Raw genomic sequence first — 19,019 nt, 5'->3', positions numbered from 1 at the left:
GAGGAGTTTGATGCCTTCTCTGGCTGCTTGGTCCCTGCTCTGGGCCTGTATTTGAGTGAGGATGTGCAGCCTGGGGCTCTGCGTACGTGACAGCGCACAGACCATGTTTAAGAGTTTTATTCCTTGTTCCCTACCGCTGCCTTTTTTTTCTGTAGACCCCAGGGTTGTGACTTTAGCTGTTGTTTTCTGGTTTAGGTTGTGATAATGCAATCATCATCTGGAACGTGGGAACAGGTGAAGCCCTCATCAACTTGGACGACATGCACGTGGATATGATCTACAACGTGAGCTGGAATCGCAACGGCAGCCTCATCTGTACAGCCTCCAAAGACAAAAAAGTTCGAGTTATTGACCCCAGGAAACAAGAAATTGTTGCTGTAAGTTTGCCTCATAGTTAAAGAAGCGACTGGGTTTCACTCCAGCAGAGAGTCAGCAAAAGCATATAAAGAACCTTCTTGCTTGGTGTACACACCATGTCCAGTCGTGTTTTTCAAAGTGAGGAAAAAATTACAGGAGGGAAAGCAGTGGTTGAAGGATTTGTCTGGGTTTATTGGGATTAGTGGTTGAACTAGGATTTTAGGGCTCAGTTTTAAAACCTGCAGGAGTGTAATTCCACATCTAATCCTTTTGTATAATTACAGTTCCAAAGTTGGCGTATGCAAAGCGGAGATTTAGCAGCCCGCGTATGTGTCGTAGCTTGCAGAGAAGCCTTCCTTTAACCTTGCAAGAGTCTGATAGGAAAAGCCAAAACGAGCCAGGAATGAACAGTTCTTTTGTAGTTTAGTGATTGGTTTCTTCCCCCAAGCACCAGCTAAAGACAGATGGATGTTGCTCCATGTAGTCAGCATCCTGCGTGGAGGAGCAGTGCGTCCTGCCAGGGATGCTGTGCAGCCAGAAGATAAGGGTGGGCTTCCTAGGCCTTGCTAGAGGCTAATCTGTCAATGTCTTGCAGGAGAAAGAGAAAACCCACGAGGGAGCCCGGCCCATGCGAGCCATTTTCCTCGCTGATGGAAACATCTTCACCACTGGCTTCAGCCGCATGAGCGAACGGCAGCTCGCCCTCTGGAATCCAGTAGGTTCCTGTCCTGTCCCTGCTTTGCTGTTGTAACCTCCACGGCGTTACTCGCCCAGGCCTGCACTCACCCACTGCATTCATAGTCCATATACTTGAGCATATTCTCTCTGTGTGAAGGTCACTTCGTTCTGTGTGTTGCATGTGCAGAGCAGGACAGCACAATCCCATCACACTGGCACAGGACACTCGCTAACGTGACCATGTCACATCTTTCCCTTGACTTTGTGAATTTTCTTGGGTCCTGTTTTTCTCAGAAACACAGAATCAACCAGGTTGGAAGAGCCCTCTGGGCTCATCGAGTCCAACCATTGCCCTGACACCACCATGGCAACTAGACCAGGGCACTAAGTGCCATGTCCAGGCTTTTCTTAAACCCCTCCAGAGATGGTGACTCCACCACCTCCCTGGGCAGCCCCTTCCAATGGCTAATGACCCTTGCTGAGAAGAAATGCTTCCTAATGTCCAACCTGACCCTCCCCTGGTGAAGCTTGAGGCCGTGTCCTCTTGTCCTATTGCTGGTTGCCTGGGAGAAGAGGCCGACTCCCGCTGGGCTACAACCTCCCTTCAGGTAGTTGTAGCCTGCACTAAGGTCACCTCTGAGCCTCCTCTTCTTCAGGCTGAACAACCCCAAATTTTTATTGCATTTTGTGATTAAAGTGTCCTTGGGGAATGAAGAAGCTTATGAACGTTTACAGCATTTGTTATTGTAACACACAGAGCCTCCAGGGTGGTGAGGGGACAGCTGCAAAGAACTGTTAATAATTCAGATCCTGTGTTAACGTGAGCTTTTCTTCATTAACATCACTGACATTTGTTTATTTCCAGAAAAACATGGAGGAGCCAATAGCCCTTCACGAGATGGACACCAGCAATGGGGTCCTGCTGCCGTTCTACGATCCCGATACCAACATTATTTACTTGTGTGGCAAGGTAAGGAGAAGCTTTTGGAATGACTGGGCCTGTCTAGAGGGAGACTGCTGTGGAATGAGTGATGCCTGTGAAATGTTCCCCAAGTGTCTCGATCGAGAAAGGTGGGACGACTGCTGCGATGGTCAGGGCTGCAGGCGAAGCAGGCTGCTCTGGAGTTGGTTTGATCCTGGGAAGTCTGCACTGGGAGGGCCTGCTGTGCAGCTGGATGTTTCTTTGAGATGGATTTACTTAGGTAAAGCTGCTCTTAACGCAACCCGTCAGATACCACCATCAAAACATCTCTTGTTGGGGTTGACCTGAAGGGTTGTTCGTTAGCGTGGGAGGAAGGTACGTTTTAGATGTTCTCCTCCTTGTGCTTAAAGATGATGGAGCGTGTAGCAACGCTCACTGTAATTGTGTGGGGTTGAACAATAGGAAGCTGGAATCACGTGCTCCTTTCTAAAAGCACTTTGGAGGCATTAAGTGCTCTAAAGTGGCCACTTCTGAATGCTGCGGCTTTGGACTTCCTACAGATGGGAGCCAAAGACAGGACGAACAAGTAATTACAAAGGAGGATCCATACAAGTACATTCAGGAATTCCATCTTTGGAAACAGCTAATGAGAAATGCTTGGGTTGTATCGCTGCTACCTCTTGTGCTGTTTCAGAGATGCTGGTGCAGTAGAATTGCCTGGAATCAGAAAGTGAAACTGGTTTAGAGCCTTTCTGCCAGACTGTGGCACAAAGTTTAGCTTGTTCACAGAATCAATCAGGTTGGAAGAGCCCTCTGGGCTCATCGAGTCCAACCATTGCCCTGACACCACCATGGCAACTAGACCAGGGCACTAAGTGCCATGTCCAGTCCTTTCTTAAACCCCTCCAGAGATGGTGACTCCACCACCTCCCTGGGCAGCCCCTTCCAATGGCTAATGACCCTTGCTGAGAAGAAATGCTTCCTAATGTCCAACCTGACCCTCCCCTGGCCAAGCTTGAGGCTGTGTCCTCTTGTCCTATCGCTGGTTGCCTGGGAGAAGAAGCCGACTCCCACTCCACTACACCCTCCCTTCAGGTAGTTGTAGACTGACAGCCTCAGCCTTATGGCACGAGCTGAGGTCGCTGTACCACAGTATTTTGAAGAACATCCCTTCTCGCTGAGAAACTGCAGCTGATGGACTTGGGATTACAGGAGGGATCTGCTTTGTGGTGATTCTGCTGACGCCCCGTGGGCAGCCTGAGATGAGACATTCGCCTGGCGAGCAGTGGAAGTCTTAGCTCAAAAAAACGTCACCATAAGCTGTGTGTTGGTGTGTGGTGGCGTTCCTGGAAGGACGGGCTGTCGGGTGGGACCGATGGCTGCGTAGCCTGGCAGGGCACGGGGAGCGCTGGCCCCTCCAGCCGCCCGAGCCGCCCTCCTCTCCTTCCTCGCAGGGTGACAGCAGCATTCGCTACTTTGAGATCACGGACGAATCCCCCTACGTTCACTACCTCAACACCTTCAGCAGCAAAGAGCCGCAGAGGGGCATGGGGTTCATGCCGAAGAGGGGCCTCGACGTGAACAAGTGTGAGATCGCCAGGTGAGGAGAGGGGCCGTCGGGGTGGGCAGCGCTGTCTTAGCAAGGCACCGCGGCGCGAGCTCAGCCGTTCGGAGATGGAGATCCTGCTGCTGGGTGTGGGGTCGGGCTGGTGGAAGGACCTTTCTGCCACATTATTGTTTCTGCAGCGTTTGTTGGGACCTGTGACATGAATCCCAGAATCAATGAGGTTGGAAGAGCCCTCTGGGCTCATCGAGTCCAACCGTTGCCCTGACACCACCATGGCAACTAGACCAGGGCACTAAGTGCCATGTCCAGGCTTTTCTTAAACCCCTCCAGAGATGGGGACTCCACCACCTCCCTGGGCAGCCCCTTTCAATGGCTAATGACCCTTGCTGAGAAGAAATGCTTCCTAATGTCCAACCTGACCCTCCCCTGGCCAAGCTTGAGGCTGTGTCCTCTTGTCCTATCGCTGGTTGCCTGGGAGAAGAGGCCGACTCCCACCCCGCTCCAACCTCCCTGCAGGTAGTTGTAGACTGCACTAAGGTCACCTCGGAGCCTCCTCTTCTCCAGGCTAAACACCCCCAGCTCCCTCAGCCGTTCCTTGGAGGTCAGACCCTCCAGACCCTTCACCAGCTTGGTCGCCCTCCTCTGGACTCAAAGAGTGCTGGGTGTAACCTAATAGAACCTCAAAATGTGCTGGGACTTGGGCTGAGGCTGTTATAAATGAGTGAGTGCTACCGAGCAGAATATACTGTGTGCAGAAAACTCAGCATGAGGCTCGCTGCCAGCCCCTCCTGGCCAACCTGCGGCCCTCTGAAGTCACCCGGTACCTTGGAGGGGAGCTCTGCACACACCCAGGTGGCTCCTCCAGTCCTTACAGGGCCCTGCAAGTCCTAGCAGAGCCCGTCTGTGACCCCTGAGGGTTGCTCATTTTCTGTCACCTCTGTCTCCTGGCCCACTGCAGTGCGTAAGCCGCAGAACCGAGGCCTCCTTTGCACGGCGTGTTGGCTGACCTCACGGCTAAGTCGCACCTTTTCTGTTTCTTTGAAAGGTTCTTCAAGCTTCACGAGAGGAAGTGTGAGCCCATCATCATGACGGTTCCTCGAAAGGTGAGCACTACCTCCTGGCTGTGCTGTTGGAAGCCAGCTTGTGCCTTCCAGCCCCAAAACACTTGACCAATCCATTTCTTCTGGCTTGCAGTCGGACCTCTTCCAGGATGACCTGTACCCTGATACCGCTGGCCCCGAAGCAGCTCTGGAAGCAGAGGAGTGGTTTGAGGGGAAGAATGCTGATCCCCTGCTCATCTCCTTGAAGCATGGGTACATTCCAGGCAAGAACAGGGATCTCAAGGTGGTCAAGAAGAACATACTGGACAACAAGCCTGCCGCAAACAAGAAAAGTGATCTCATAAATGCTCCAAAGAAAGCAGCTGATGCCTCAAACTCTGTGAGTAAAATTGACAAGCTTTAGGGGTGGTGGCCTGAGACATGACGACCAGGGTGGCAGTGCTGGTTAATGGTTGGACTTGATGATCTTAAAGGTCCTTTCCAACCAAAACGATTCTTTGCTGTGAGGGTGGTGAGACACTGGCCCAGGTTGCCCAGAGAAGCTGTGGCTGCCCCCTCCCTGGCAGTGTTCAAGGCCAGGTTGGATGGGGCTGGGAGCAACCTGGTCTAGTGGAAGGTGTCCCTGCCTGTGGCAGGGGGTTGGAACTAGATGACCTTTAAGGTCCCTTCCAACCCAAACCAGTCTGTGATTCTATGATTCTATGAAAACCCATCACAGGCAGTGGGACAAATGAACCTCAGACTGTGCAGAAGGTCCTACAAGTTCAACACTGGGGGCTGTAGCTAACTCGTGGTGTAGTAATATGCAGAGATGTGGAGGTGCCAGCTGTTGGTCAAGTAGGTCCTTCAACGCTGTCGAAGAGCAGATACTGGTCCCGTGTGTCCCTGCAGCGTGCAGTGCTGGGCTGAGAAGCCCCGTCCGCAGAGCGCGTCCCACCAGCTCCCCTCACCCATAACGTGTCTTGTCTTCCAGCAAAACGAAGCCAAATTGGACGAGATTTTGAAAGAGCTGAAATCTATAAAAGACACGATCACCAGCCAGGACGAGCGCATCGCCAAGCTGGAGCAGCAGATGGCCAAGATCGCGGACTGAGCGGGCGGGCGGCGCTGGCCCCGCCGCGGCCCAGGCACATTCCAGTTCCCCCAGTTCGGCCAGCAGCAGCGTGCAGCATTCCAGTACGAGCTTTCCTGTTCTCCCAAATTCACGTCCACGAGAGCCGATGATTAAAAGCCAAGCTTTTTAGTGAAAGGTTTTTTTTTCCCTGATGTTTTAATGAATTTATGTGACTGTGTCAAACAAGTCAAAAAGAAAAGTGCTACTTTTACAGCCTTTTTTTTTTCCAGATATTATGAATTCTCGGAAACAAATCCATTCTGACGTTCGATGTCGTGCCCAAATATCTTTTTCTAGATTTAGGGACCAACGCCACGTTGTTCTTAACCATTTTTCAAAGTTGCCAAAAGAAAAACAAACAAAAAAAGTCGCTTTTTATTTTTCTTAGTTGCCACTTTGCAGTATTTGTGTTGTAAATGGAAAGGGACGGCACCGCCTGTGCGTGTGTGTGTGTGTGCGCGTGGTGGGTGTTTATACTGCTCAGAGAACAAAACTCAAGGTATTTTGTATAAATCTTCCATTTCGAACAATCACGTTGGTTTCCTTCGCAGCGTGGCTGCCGCTGGGACCCCTCGGATCGTGCCAGCTGCCTGTCCTGCCCCCCCTGCCGTGTCCCCATCACCGTTGTCTGACAGGTTAAAGAAAAAAACCAGTTCTGAATGAGGTGATTCGTGCCACAAAATCCCTCTTCTCCTTTTCCCACCTTGAAGAACTTCAGAACGAGCATCAAAGATGAGATATGAGGGAGAAATTCTTTGCTGTGAGGGTGGTGAGACCCTGGCCCAGGTTGCCCAGAGCAGCTGTGGCTGCCCCCTCCCTGGCAGTGTTCAAGGCCAGGCTGGATGGGGCTGGGAGCAACCTGGGCTGGTGGAAGGTGTCCCTGCCCGTGGCAGGGGGGTGGAACTAGATGGGCCCTGCGGTTTGGATTCCTCCAGCCCTGTCCAAACAGGTTTGATTTGCCTTTTTTAGGTTTTTATTTCGAGGCAGAAGTTACTTCCACGCAGGAGATGTTTTTACGTTACCCACGGAGCGCGGGGCTGGAGCCGCGGGTCCTTCCCAGCTCCCCGGTGCCCATCTCAGCGCTGTGCGTGGCTGTAAATACTCCTCTCTGCCCCACCACACTCTCCAGCTCATCGACTTTAAGAAGCTTTTAAGAAACCCATGAGCTTGCACTTCTCTGGCCCCACAGTGCTGATGGTGGAAATTCAGACCCTGCTCCCAAGCTGGGTGACTTTATCCTGGCGGGTCTCCGCAAACAAAAGGCCGTGGGTATTTTTGATCATTTTTTTCTCCTCTCCGTCATTCCTGCCTCACCACCACCCCCCACGCTGAAACTTTGGGGGAGATTCTGGATCAGTGCCCTCCCTCCCCACCCCCATGTGCTCCCAGGCCTTCGGAGCGGAAGGGAGTGGGTGGTTTTGATCCCAGTTTGGAGAACTGGTTTCTCACATGGTCCTTTGAGACCCCGTGAGCAGGGCCGGGCTCCTCGTGGAGCTGTTTCTTGGGTGCCTCAGCTCAGCAAACCTCTGCCCCGGCGGGGGCTGCCTGTGCCCAGGACGGGGCAGGCGCGGGTCCCTGCTCGCACGCCGTGTCCCCTGGGTGGGAGCAGGCTCCGTGCCAGGCTGCAGCGGTGCTGCCCGCCCCCACAGCGCCGGGGAAACATCGGCAACCCGTGTCGAGTCCAAAGGTGGGTGAGGACCAGCAGGTGCTGAGACTTGTTGGGTGCAGAGCCTCCATGCCTGTCCCAGCTGGGGATGGATCCCAGCACAGCTCACCCCATCCCCGCACCAGAGCATCCCCCTGCCCAGGGCATCCCTGGGGGTCACATCCCTTCACCCACGCTCAAGTGATTTTTTTTTCTCCATTAGTTTAGCTAGAAATCCTCAAATTCTTCATTTTTCCCAGCGTTTGCATGTTCAGAACTTGCAGATTAAGGCTTCTCTGGTCTGGAGGGATGTGTGTGTGCAGAGGTGAAGCGGGGCGATGCGGCTGGAGAGGCGTGAGGATGGGATGTGAGGAGATGGAGGATGTGGTACAGAGGATGTGTTGTAATTGTGTAGCATGAAAGCTTCCTGCAATGGGTTTTGTACCCGTGGTGAGCGCAGCCAGGCGTCCCCTGCCCCGTGTGTCACTGCCGAGGTGATGTTCCCGTGTTGCAGTACGTGCCTGAGGTGATGATGTGTATTTTGGGGTTTATTTTACCCGAATGTAATGCTCCCCCCCGATGATGTCGGTGTTGGTTTGTGACCTGAGGGTTGTGTGCTTGGGGACTTTTTGGGTTGGTTTTTTTTTTCTAATTGGAGGGAAATAAGTTTTCTGAGACGCTGGATTTGAAATGCCCAGAGGAGATCGGCATGTGGTAGACGGTCCGAGGAGGGCGGAGAAAAGGCTGCCCTGGTTTTTAGTCGATAGCCTGTACTTTATTTAAATGAACTGACGCCTCCCCAGGCTCACCCGGAGTCAGTGCCTGAAGCTTTTTGTAGCCGTGATATCCCAGAAGAGAACCAGCGAAGCCCTGAACGATGCGCTCTTATAGAGCGGCCGTACTCTCTGTCCAAATACTTGCTTCCATTTTCAAAAGATAAAAGTCGTTGATTATAAACTGCCTCTGCTTGGCTTTGTCTTTGACTCTCTGCATCCCGCACCCGTTAGCACCCACACTTTAGGTTTTATCAATAACCAGGTTATTAAATGGTGGCACTACCCTGATGGCTGTGGCTGAGCGGGGTCTGTCCCCTGGGACCCCTCTGCCCTGTCCCATGAGAGCCGGGGGCCATCCCTGGGGACTCGCTGGTCATTTCCCTGCGAGTGAACTCAAGAGCGTGGCTGGATGCTGGGCTTGATGGCACGGGGGTCTCGGGGTGGTGGAGCCCGGGGTGCCGTGCTCTGCAGAAGGAACACCGCGGGCTGGGGGCTGCCCAGGGGCTGGGGGGGGCCTCGTGCTGCTCTTCCCCAGTTGAAACCTGCTCCAAGGAAACCCCGGGCTGGAAACGGCATCGCTCAGTCCCTGGCCAGCTTTGAGAGCCTTCCCCCAGCGCGGCCACCCCGGGAACTGGGACCCCCTTCCAGCCCCCGTGGCCAGGAGGTGCGGAGAAGGGATGGGGTGAATCCTGCCCATGGGGTTCAGGGTCCTGTGGGGGGGGATGCAGGGGCCTGGGGCTGTTCGCAGCTGCGGCTGAGCTCTTGCAGCACCTTCCTGCACCCACAGCACCCTCCTGCGCCCGGTGCCCGCGGTCAGGGCTGGGTGTTTCCCAGCCCATGCAGTGCCACGCAGCCGGGACAACACCCCGCAGCCCCCCAAGAGCTCCTCAGCCACCCGGTGCCGTGAGGAGGGCCTTGCTGCAAGGGCTCTGCAAACACCTCGAGCCAGGCCCTCGCCCTCTTCCTCCTCCTTGCGTGCGAAGGCCATTCCCCCGTGCTGGGGTACCTCCGTGTCCCCTCTTGTGGCACCGTGCCCAGCCCGGGGGGAGCTGGCAGCCTTGGCACCACATTTGCCATCACTTCTGCTTTCGGGGCGGCACGAACCCCAGCACGGAGCTCACCGGGGGGGGCCAGGCCAGCCATGGGGTCCCACAGGCACCCGGCACACCGGGGAGGGGCGGGTGGGCCCTTTTTGGGGTGCTGCCCTCGGTGGCCCCGCTCCCGGCGTGACGTCCTTCCCCTGCCCGCCTCAACGAAACCGCAGCCGTGCTTCCGCGCCCGCCTGCCCTCCCCGCCCGGGCGGAGGGCGGCCCGCGACGCCCCTCGGCTCTCGGTGACTGCCCGGCCCCGGGGCCGCCCTTGTGCCCCTGCGCCAGCGCAGCCGGACCCTCACCAGTGATGGCAGCTCGGGGTGCCCCCGCGTCCCCCCGCAGAGGTGAGCCCTGACAGGGGGGTGCCGGGTCGGGGCTCGGCCCTGGGGTGCTGTGGGTGCAGAGGGGATGCTCGGGGTGCCCCCCCGGGGGTGCCACCCTCCGCACAGGGCTGGTCCCTGGGGTTTTGGGGAGGTGGGTGGGTGCTTTGGGGATGTGGGAGCCCCCCCCGCCCTGGGGATGCTTGGTGCCGGGGGAGCATTGATGGGGGTTTGATGCTGGTGGGTGTGGGGATGCAGGGACCTCGCTGGCCCCCACCCACTGGGGCTGCTGGGGGCTGTTGGTGTAACGAGGGGGGGATTTGGGGTGGGTTTGGGGTGGGTTTGCCTCTCCCCCTGCCCCAGCGCAGATGCTCAGGCACATGGTGGCCTCAGCCCCGGAGCCCCGCGCCGGCCCAGCTGGTGGGGGGTGAGGGTGGGCACCCCGGGGGGGTCTGTTGACACGCGTGCACCATCCCTGTGGTTTCATTTCTGCACGGGGACTCATCCTGGAACTGCCCGTCCCCCAGCAGCCGCCTCCATCACGGCTCATTTCCCATGCCCAGACACTCAACTTCCCTCTCAAACCTTCTCCCCAGAGGGACCGGGCTGGGGGGGGTCAGTGGTCGTGTCCTTCAGCCCCCCAGCGCCCAGGTCCCCTCTCCGGGGGGGTGGCAGGAGGATGCTTTGCTCAAGTGTGGTCCCTCCTTGGGACCATTTCCAGCCTGAACAACATTGCTCAGCACCCCGGTCACGGGGAAGGGGACCTCAGCCTCACCTGCCCCCTCTGCTCCCCCACAGGTCCCATGGCACCAGGCCAGGCCATGCTGGTGATGCTGGTGATGCTGGTGCTGAGCACCCTGCGGGTGTGCAGGGCCGTGCCACCGCCGGAGCCGGGGCAGCCCCGCGGCGTGCGGTGGGTCTGGGAGGCGGCTGGGCAGGTGGGGGCTGAGCCCCTGCCGCTCTCCCGCGGGAAGAGGGACGATGGCACTGCCACCACGTCATGGCACGGCCACGGTGCCACCGCAGCGCCCAGCAGCAACGAGACCAATTCCCCGGAGCCTGACTCACTGCTGAGCTCTGCACCATCACCAGCACCCAGCACCAACGCCAGCCTGCACTGGGCACCTGCGGCACCGACCATGGCTGATCTGCAGGATGAGACCGACTCCCCCGACCCGCTGCTGAGCTCTGCACCATCACCAGCGCCTGGCACCAACACCAGCCTGCACTGGGCACTCGCAGCACCCACCATGGCTGATCTGCAGGATGAGACCGAGTCCCCCGACCCACTGCTGAGCTCTGCACCATCACCAGCGCCTGGCACCAACACCAGCCTGCACCAGGCACTTGCAGCACCCACCATGGCTGATCTGCAGGATGAGACCGACTCCCCCGACCCGCTGCTGAGCTCTGCGCCACCAGCAGACCCCTGCACACAGGCAGCACCCCAAACCAGCATCACCACCATCCCCAGCCAGCTCACATCGCCCGGCGAGGAGGGGACGGTGGCCAGCGGCACGGACAGCAGCTCCTCTGCGAGGCCACACTCGGTGACCCCCCCAGCCCTCGGCCCCACCACGACGGGTTATAAGAAAGTCAAGAAAGCCGGAGCCCCCCTCGCGCCGACTAGCTCGGCCCCCCGGGACACGAAGGCCGGGGGCACCGCGGTGCCGCTGCCCTGGGACCCCAGCAGGGTGATGGGCAAGTGCCTGCTGGCCATCCTGCTGCTGGCGCTGGTGGCTGCCACCTTCATGGTGTGCGCGGGGGTGCTGGGCGCGGTGCTGTGGCGGCGGGCGCGGACGGCCCAGCGCCGGCTCAGCCGCACCGAGATGGTCTGCATCTCCTCCCTGCTGCCCGACGGCGAGCTGGCCGCCAACGGCCCCAAGCCCAGCTCGGCGCGGCGCCCCAGGCTGCTGCTCGACGGTGGCTCCGAGGCCGACGGTGACAACCTGACTCTCAGCAGCTTCTTGCCGGAGCACTCCTGAAGCCACAGGACCAGGGTCCCGCACCCCAGAGTGTCACGGGGCCGGCGGCTGCGCCGTGGGCATGGTGCCCAGTCCCTGGTGCTGCCACCCACGGGGACCCCAGTGCCCTTGGGTTCATGCTTTAACTTGGACCCTTTGGATGAGGACCTGCTGTGCCCCGGGGTGAGCTCAGCCCTCGAGGCCGACCCCATTAAAGCGTTACCTGGACATGTTGGTCTCTTCCTGGAGGGGATGGCACCCGCCAGCGCCCGGTCCCCTCCCCGCTCCACCGCCTGCCCACATCCCCCTGCTGACATTTCACTTCTCCATCCTCCTCCCCCAGCAGCAGCCCCTGGGGAGCAGAAACGAAACCTGCAGCCACCCCTCGCCAGGCAGGGGACAGACCCTGGGCACCGCAGCCCCCGGGACCCCCTCCCCGCGTAGGGCTCAGCCTCGTGCCATGGGAGCGGAAAGGGTGGTGGTGCCAGGGCGGAAACACGAAGGGGGGGGACGGGGATGGGTGCGGTGGTGGCGTAACGTGTTCCTGCCCTGCGGTCGCCTGCGAGGGGACGCCGCCAGCACCGTCACGGTGGGCACAGGCTCCCGGCCTCATAGGGCGGCGTTGGCCAGGGCTGCCCCTGCCCAGCTGTGGCTGGGAGGGATGGGGAGAGCGAAGCCACGAGCGGCCACTGAGGACCCCACCCAGGGCTGAAGGGGGGCTCAGCTTTGCCCCCAGGTCCCACCTTCCCTGGTGCAGGTGTCGGTCACCCCTGCACCCACCAGCCTGACCCCTTCCTTCTGCCACCTAAGGGGGCAGAAATGGCCCAGGACCGTCCCTGCCCTGCCAGGCTTGGTGTCCCCATGTCCCCACCTCTGCCCCAGCTGGGCTCAGTGCCCCTGTCCCCACATCTCCATCGCTGCCCCGGCCAGGCTCAGCGTCCCCATCCCCACCCCACGGGGCAGCTCACGGCCCTCGACAGCCACTTTCGGGGGTCCCCCCTCGCACCCCCCCGGGCGCTCGGCAGCGCGGTGCCCACCTGCACCCGGGCCCCGCCGCCTGTTTACATTTGTGCTCTGCTGCGGATATTTTCCATGTGGGGCCTGGAAATGCAGATGGAAATGTTTATGGGTGAGTCAGCGGGACGAGGGGATCTGCAGCCGGCGGCGGTGGCCGGTCCCTGGATGGGACACCCCGGCCGTGGGCTCCTGGGCAATGCCACCCCGCTCTGCACCCACCGTGTCCCCGCGCCATCGCAGAGGGGATGCCGGTGCCCCGCTGTGCCAAGGAGCAGGGGTTCAGGGCTCAGCCGTAACGGGCACCTGGGCTGGCGGGGCCAGGCTGGGAGCGGCAGCCCACGGGGACCACAGCCACCCCCAGCCCCTTCAGGGGGCGAAGGGACGCTCCCATCATCCAGCTTCGCCCCGCAGCGCCGCATCCAGCCTCCGTCCCCGGTCCGGGCAAGGACAAGGCTGGCGGGTCCCCAGAAGGGTGCAGGTTGGAGGGGTTGCTCCCGCTGTCCCCCAGCCCCCTGCCCTGCGACTGGGAAGCAGCGAGGATAAACTACCCTCCAGCGCCGCAGCACGAGCCAGGAGCAGGGAATCGCCCTATTTGGCATCGTCAGCGGGGCCTGTCGGGCTGCCACCCCCAGCTCCTGGCAGAGGAATCCGCAGGCAGCCGGTGCGGTGTCACAGCGGGATCCTCAGGGCACCCCACCCCGGTGTCACACACAGCGGGACCCTCGGGGCACGTCACCCCAGTGTCACAGCAGGACCCTTGGGGCATGCCACCCTGGCAAGCCTCTGTGCCACGCAGTGGAGGGCAGCATGCGGGGCAGGGGGCTGTATACGATGCTGTGCATGGGGCTGTGCGTGGGGCTGTGCCCACCCCGGTGCCCCTCTGCAGGATCAGCCCCCCCGGGTATTTCGCTGCCACAGCAAAGCTCAGCCCAGGGAAGCAAATTACAAGCGGCGCGGGGCCGAGATGCCCCAAATTGCAGGTTACCGGCGGGCTGCACCGCCCGGCCCGGCCCGGCCCCGCGTTCCTGCTGCCCCAAATTACACGGCGGGGCCCGGGGGGCACAGCCCTGCCCAGCGCCGAGGGGCGAGCCCCGGCCACAGGCAAAAACGGCATCGTAATGGCCGGGGTGCGCTGGCACCGGGGGCTGCCCGTCCCCGTGTCACCACCAGCCCTGGCAGAGCCCAGGGCAGGGACGGGGACCCCGGCTGTGGGAGGTGGGGAGCATGGCTGGGGAAGGGGGGGACCCTGGGTAGGGTGGGATGGGGACCCTGAATGAGGTGGGATGGGGACCCTGGGCAGGGTGGGATGGGGACCCTGGGCGAGGAGGCTCAGCCCACCACCAGCATCTCTGGGCGCACGGGGGGCAATCACAGCCCCATCCCGAGGAGCCAGCCTGGGTGCCGCTGGCACCCCTCCAGGCCAGCCTGCCTCGGCCACCCTCACACCCCCCTGGTTCTCCCTTTCCCCCTTCACCTCTAAGGTTTCAGCGCTGACGGTTTAAGGCCGGGCAAAGCCCCGCAGCAGCTGCGTGGAGCCACCGGCTGCAGACAGACAGACGGACAGCCGGCCCCGTTATTTCTGGGAGCCACGATTATGTTCGGCAACACTGGGAGAAACCCCAACGGCGCCGGTTGCCCTCCGGCTTCCCGGTGCCAGCGGCGACGGGGACAGACCCCTCACCCCCAGCACCGTGTTGGTCGCGGTCCCTGGGCGCCGGCGCTGGCTTTTTTTGGGGGGGTCTGGCCGGGTCCCCGGGGAGGCGCGGAGGCGAATAGCAAGGGGATGAGGTCACCCGAGGCGGCTGCGGGCTCTTGAGCAACTTCATCGAGGCAGAGGGGACGGCGGCGGGGTGGGCAGGGGGCACAGCCCATGTCCCCAGACCCACGACCCGAGGGCTGTCCCTGGGGAGCTGCACCCTGCCCGCACCCTGCCCACACCCCGAGGCAGAGCTGCCTGCGCAGGAGCATCTCCAGGCTGGGGTGTTTAGGAAATGGTTCCATGAAATCAACCCGGGGGGGTCTCCAGCGCTGTTTGCCCTCACACCACGCTGGCAGCCACCCGGGGCACAGAGCCCGACACCCTCCCATCTCCCTCTGCCGCTGGGTGCCATGTGGCCTCGGTGGCCATGAGCCCCCCGGCTCGTGCCCACCCCCAGGCAGGGCAGCAGGGTTTGGGCTCGCAGGGCTGGGCACGGGGACAGGACCCAGCCCCAGGCTCGGTGCTGGGGTCCAGGCACGCAGCAGCAGGCAGCTGGGAGGGGGCACAGCCTCGCCGGGAGGTGTTTTGGGGGTGCCAGCACCCCCGTCCCTCCACGGCGGCTCAGCCACATGGGATGGGGCTTTACACATGGCACTTAGTGCCCTGGTCTAGTTGCCATGGTGGTGTGAGGGCAATGGTTGGACTCGATGATCCCAGAGGTTTCTTCCAACCTGGTTGATTGATTGATTGATTGATTGATTGACTGATTGATTTACCTCCGCCCTCACGGATAAAAGCACCTTCACAACAACCCTCCCTCCTGACCCCCTTCCCCACGTGCACCCCAAAAATCTGCTCTGATGACAGGGGACACTGGGGCTCCCCCCTTTGCTGGCAGGGCAAGATGCCAGGGACACCCCCCGCAGCCCCCAGCTGCATTTGGGCTGGGAGGGGGCCAGGGGCCGCCTGCCCCTCGCTGGCCTCCGAGCTCCCTCCCCAAACCGCCCTAATGAGAACAAGCTGGTCCCGGGCTGCAGGAGGAGGAGGAGGAGGAGGCAAAGGAGGAGGCTCCATCCCAGCAGGCAGCAGAAACGGGTGCGTGGAGGCGAGCGAGGTGTGCGGGACAGACCCGTCTCCATCGGCTGCAGGTGAGGTGAGGGTCCTGCTGGTGACACCAGCCTGGCCCCCCCCAGATTTGGGGTGGCTGCTGAGCGGGGCACGGGCTGGGCACCGTCCCCACAGCGGGACGTGGGACGGAGCCCTGCGCCCAGGCAGGCTTTGGGGGATGTGACGCCTGGAGAACATCAAAGTCGTGACTTTCCCAAGCGTTTGGGGAGCGGGGGGATGTGGGGTGGGGGGACGCGGGGCAGGGGGGAGCGCAGTGGGGTTTGCCTGCATCCAGCCAAGGCGGAGCGGGGGATGCACTGCGGGTCTGGGGTGGGATGGGATGGGGGGCTGGGGATGGCCATGGGAGCGGGCCCTGCTCTTGGCTTACGGCTGCTCGTCACCTCCTCTTGCTAACGGGGAATCAATGCCTTCACCTTCCTCAGGACCCCTCTCTCTGCCACAGCCAAGGGGCCCCTCTCTGCAGTGGCGGAGGGGGGGGATAAAGGGGCTCATCCCAGCCCCCCAAAACCCTCGTCCTGGCTGTGCTGCCGTTACCGCAGTGAGCCCAGGGCCCGCAGCAGCGGCTCGGGAGGGCCGGGGGTCCGGGGGTGCCCCCGCCTCTGCCGCCGTTTGTTTGCTCTGGTTTAATGCAAACCAGGTTTTTGCAGCCGGGAAGGAGCCTGGAAGCCAAGTCCCGCTGCTGGAGGCCCTCCGGGTTTGCAGCGCTGCTGGGTTGGGTTGGTTTGGGGAGGTGGGGGGGGGGAAATGGGAGGTGGGTTGGGATTTGGGGGGCTGGAGGACGAGGGAATTGTCCCAGGGGGTCCCCACTGACAGAGCTGGGGGGGGTGTTTCATAAGCCCTGCCCGTGGGCCGTGGTTCATCGCTGTGTGCAGGGATGGGGAATGCTCATCCCACGTCCCCCAACGCGCTGTGGCCGCCGGTGCGGGGCAGATCCGGCCGCGGCACGGCGAGGGGACGGAGCTGCTGCTGCCTTCACCCCTCCCCGGGGATGCTCAGGCAGCCGGGACCCTCGGGACCCCCCATCACCGCACCCCCAGCTCCAGGGCTGCCCCTTTGCAAAGGCTCTGGGGGTCCTGCACCTCGGCTCCTGCGGTGGCACCGGGGTGAAATCCTGCCGCCAGCCTATTTTTAGCCGCGCTCAAGCTGGGAATGGTTTGTAACGGTCCGCGCCGGGCGGTTGGGAAATGCCGCTCGCGCCGGCCCCTCGGCAGCGTCGCCTGTGTCAGAGTTTCCACTGGAAGCCTCAATTTATTTTTCAGGAATTTTCTAATCGGCCAAATGAGTGTTGTCTGAAGCCGGCTCTTGGCGGCGGCCCCGGTCCCCTTGCCGCGCACGCAGAGTCCCCCAGGCTTGAGCAATTCGGTTCAGCCCGTTTCCATCTATTCTTCGCAGCGTCTCGTTGCAAAACAAACACAGGCCCTTTGCTCGGCGTTGGGGCGAGAGATCTCTGCAGCTACCTGGAGGGAGGTTGTAGTGGACAGTCGGCCTCTTCTCCCAGGCAACCAGCGCTAGGACAAGAGGACACAGCCTCAAGCTTGGCCAGGGGAGGGTCAGGTTGGACATCAGGAAGCATTTCTTCTCAGCAAGGGTCATTAGCCATTGGAAGGGGCTGCCCAGGGAGGTGGGGGAGTCACCATCTCTGGAGGGGTTTAAGAAAAGCCTGGCCATGGCACTTAGTGCCCTGGTCTAGTTGCCATGGTGGTGTCAGGGCAATGGTTGGACTCGATGAGCCCAGAGGGCTCTTCCAACCTGAGTGATTCTGGGTGTTAATGTTCCATCCCCTTCTCTGCACCCCGCAGGCCGCCGTGCCCGAGCCCTGGTGGAGATGATGGCGGTGCGGCTGGCGATGGGGACGTGGCTGCTGGTGCTGATGGCGGTGGCCCCGGCGTGCCCGGCGGCTCCCCGGCACGCCGCGGCGCTGCCCGACGGCGGGGGCAGCGGGGACGGCGAGGAGGTCTCGGCCGTGCCGCCCATCCTCCGCGTGACGCCGGTGACCGGCCCGACGGTGGCGGGGGATGCGGCGGGGACCACTGTCACCAACAGCTCGGCGCCGGGCGGCATGCTGGACGGGCTGGTGGCCTTCTTCAAGGAGTACATGCTGCTGGCGGTGGTGGTGGGCTCGCTGGCCTTCGTCCTCCTCTTCATCATCTGCGCCGCCGTCATCGTGCGGCAGAAGCACAAGGCGTCCGCCTACTACCCCTCCTCCTTCCCCAAGAAGAAGTACGTGGACCAGCGGGACAAGACGGGGGGAGCCCGGGCTTTCACCGAGGTGCCTGAGAAGGTCCCTGACCCCGGTGCCGAGGAGCCCCTCAACAGCAGCCTGCAGGCAGACATCCTCGCTGCCGCCCAGAACCTCAAACCCCCCCCACCCAAGGCACCGCTGGCCAACGGGGCCCGGGGGGAGCAGAAACCCCCCGCTGAGGAGGAGGAGGAGGAAGGAAGCAAGAAGTTGGGTGATGAGCCATCCGCTGAGCCCCCTCCCCAAAACCCAGGTGCTGAGGAAGAGGTGGGTGCGACAGGAGCAGGGGGTGAGGGGGCCCCCGACGCAGCCCAGGATGGCCCCCCGGCCCCCCCCGGCATCTAGGGCAGGGACTCGGTCCTGGGTGAGCCCGAGGAGCCACCGGCTTGGGGGGACACCCCACGGGCACCGAGGGACGTGGTGGGTTGTCGCTCCGTACGTACGTGGTGGCTCAAGGAAGCCCCGATGAACCCCCCCCCACCCCACTCTCCCCGACCCCCCCGGGGCCCCCCACCCCTCGCACCAGCGTGGCAAAGCCGTGGTCTGGGGCAGACGGTGGGTTTTGGGCAGTGCTGGAGGCCGTCAGCCCCATGGCTCCTGCTGTCCATCCCCTGGGGCTCGGTGGGCACATGCCCCCGGCTCCGGCTCTGCCCCCCGCACCGTGCCAGGCAGCCCTCGCCCCCTGCCCCCTGCCAGCTTTCTCCCAGATGTAATTTTACTAATTAGCAGCACCCTGGCCCCTGCCTGGTGACTGGCTGGTAGCTGCGTGCTCCAGGCAGAGGCACTGCAGCCAGGGGGCTGCCAGCCACCCCCCTGCTGCGGGGAGCGGGGCAGGGGCCCGACCCCACCTCAGGCACACAGGCTGGCTCTGCTGGTGGCTGTGACCACCGAGGCACGAGGACGGGCAACCATAGCCATCCTTGCCCAGCTAAGGGGAGAGGGGAGGAGGATTTAGCAGCAAGGACCCCTCCTTTCATTTTTCTGCCCCAAGCCATGACCCCAGGGCCCAGCTGGACTTTTGCCTGATTTCCTTAACCCCTGCAGCTAGCAATAAAGCTGGTTCCTACGCAGCTCTCCTCTCCTGTGTGTTTCTGCAGCTTGTGGGGTGCCCCAGGCACAGCCCGTGTCCATTTATTTGCTCCTCCACGGCCCTCCCAGCATCGCACTGGTGTTGGGGCACAGATGGTTTCAGCTCCCCGTGCCCCCAGAGCCCAGCAGGCGCAGCCGGCCTGGCCGTGCTTTGGGGTGAAGGTTTGTCTGCGTGGGTGAACCCCTGGGAGCTAGAGGACGTGCTTATCAGTCACAAAATCTGTGTGCCCACACGGCGCTTCTGGGAAACCCTTATCTGGCAGCCAACAGCCGAGGGCGGGGGGGCTGTGGTGGTGCCTGGGTGGGGATGGCAGGCAGAGCCCCGAGGGAGAAGATGCTTTTCTGCCCGGAA

General features: G+C 61.3%; 3 protein-coding genes across 5 annotated transcripts in view; all 3 read left to right on the top strand.

Moving 5' to 3' along the window:
• Positions 1-8,305, top strand: part of CORO1C (coronin 1C) — a 55,201-nt gene extending 46,896 nt beyond the window's left edge. For both annotated transcript variants that reach the window (XM_068412479.1, XM_068412480.1), the window contains exons 5-11: positions 196-377; positions 953-1,072; positions 1,901-2,005; positions 3,412-3,557; positions 4,570-4,627; positions 4,719-4,964; positions 5,559-8,305. In XM_068412479.1, the coding sequence (XP_068268580.1) occupies positions 196-377; positions 953-1,072; positions 1,901-2,005; positions 3,412-3,557; positions 4,570-4,627; positions 4,719-4,964; positions 5,559-5,678 (977 nt within the window). In that variant the 3' untranslated portion in view covers positions 5,679-8,305. The remainder of the gene's footprint in view (positions 1-195; positions 378-952; positions 1,073-1,900; positions 2,006-3,411; positions 3,558-4,569; positions 4,628-4,718; positions 4,965-5,558) is intronic.
• A 2,029-nt stretch (positions 8,306-10,334) lies between these two features.
• Positions 10,335-11,516, top strand: SELPLG (selectin P ligand). The gene has a single exon (XM_068412945.1). The coding sequence runs from the start codon at positions 10,335-10,337 to the stop codon at positions 11,514-11,516; it is 1,182 nt and encodes a 393-aa protein (XP_068269046.1).
• A 3,760-nt stretch (positions 11,517-15,276) lies between these two features.
• On the top strand, positions 15,277-18,648 carry TMEM119 (transmembrane protein 119). 2 transcript variants are annotated; one of them, XM_068412621.1, is made up of 3 exons: positions 15,346-15,364; positions 16,599-16,893; positions 17,139-18,648. In XM_068412621.1, the coding sequence occupies exon 3, from the start codon at positions 17,165-17,167 to the stop codon at positions 17,921-17,923; it is 759 nt and encodes a 252-aa protein (XP_068268722.1). In that variant the 5' UTR covers positions 15,346-15,364; positions 16,599-16,893; positions 17,139-17,164; the 3' UTR covers positions 17,924-18,648. The 2 variants fall into 2 exon arrangements, with proteins under 2 accessions (XP_068268721.1, XP_068268722.1); XM_068412620.1 differs by lacking the exon at positions 16,599-16,893 and having other exon boundaries at positions 15,277-15,359.
• Positions 18,649-19,019: the final 371 nt, after the last annotated feature.

Source organism: Nyctibius grandis, chromosome 14 (genome assembly GCF_013368605.1).
Source record: "Nyctibius grandis isolate bNycGra1 chromosome 14, bNycGra1.pri, whole genome shotgun sequence".
Lineage (NCBI taxonomy): Eukaryota > Metazoa > Chordata > Aves > Nyctibiiformes > Nyctibiidae > Nyctibius > Nyctibius grandis.
The sequence above is the reverse complement of the archived record's forward strand: the minus strand, read 5'-3'. Positions and strand labels throughout refer to the sequence as shown.

What these genes read in the sequence shown, in the direction of transcription:
- SELPLG (XM_068412945.1), top strand. Translation starts at nt 10,335, where the DNA reads ATGGCACCAGGCCAGGCCATGCTGGTGATGCTGGTGATGCTGGTGCTG.
- TMEM119 (XM_068412620.1), top strand. Translation starts at nt 17,165, where the DNA reads ATGATGGCGGTGCGGCTGGCGATGGGGACGTGGCTGCTGGTGCTGATG.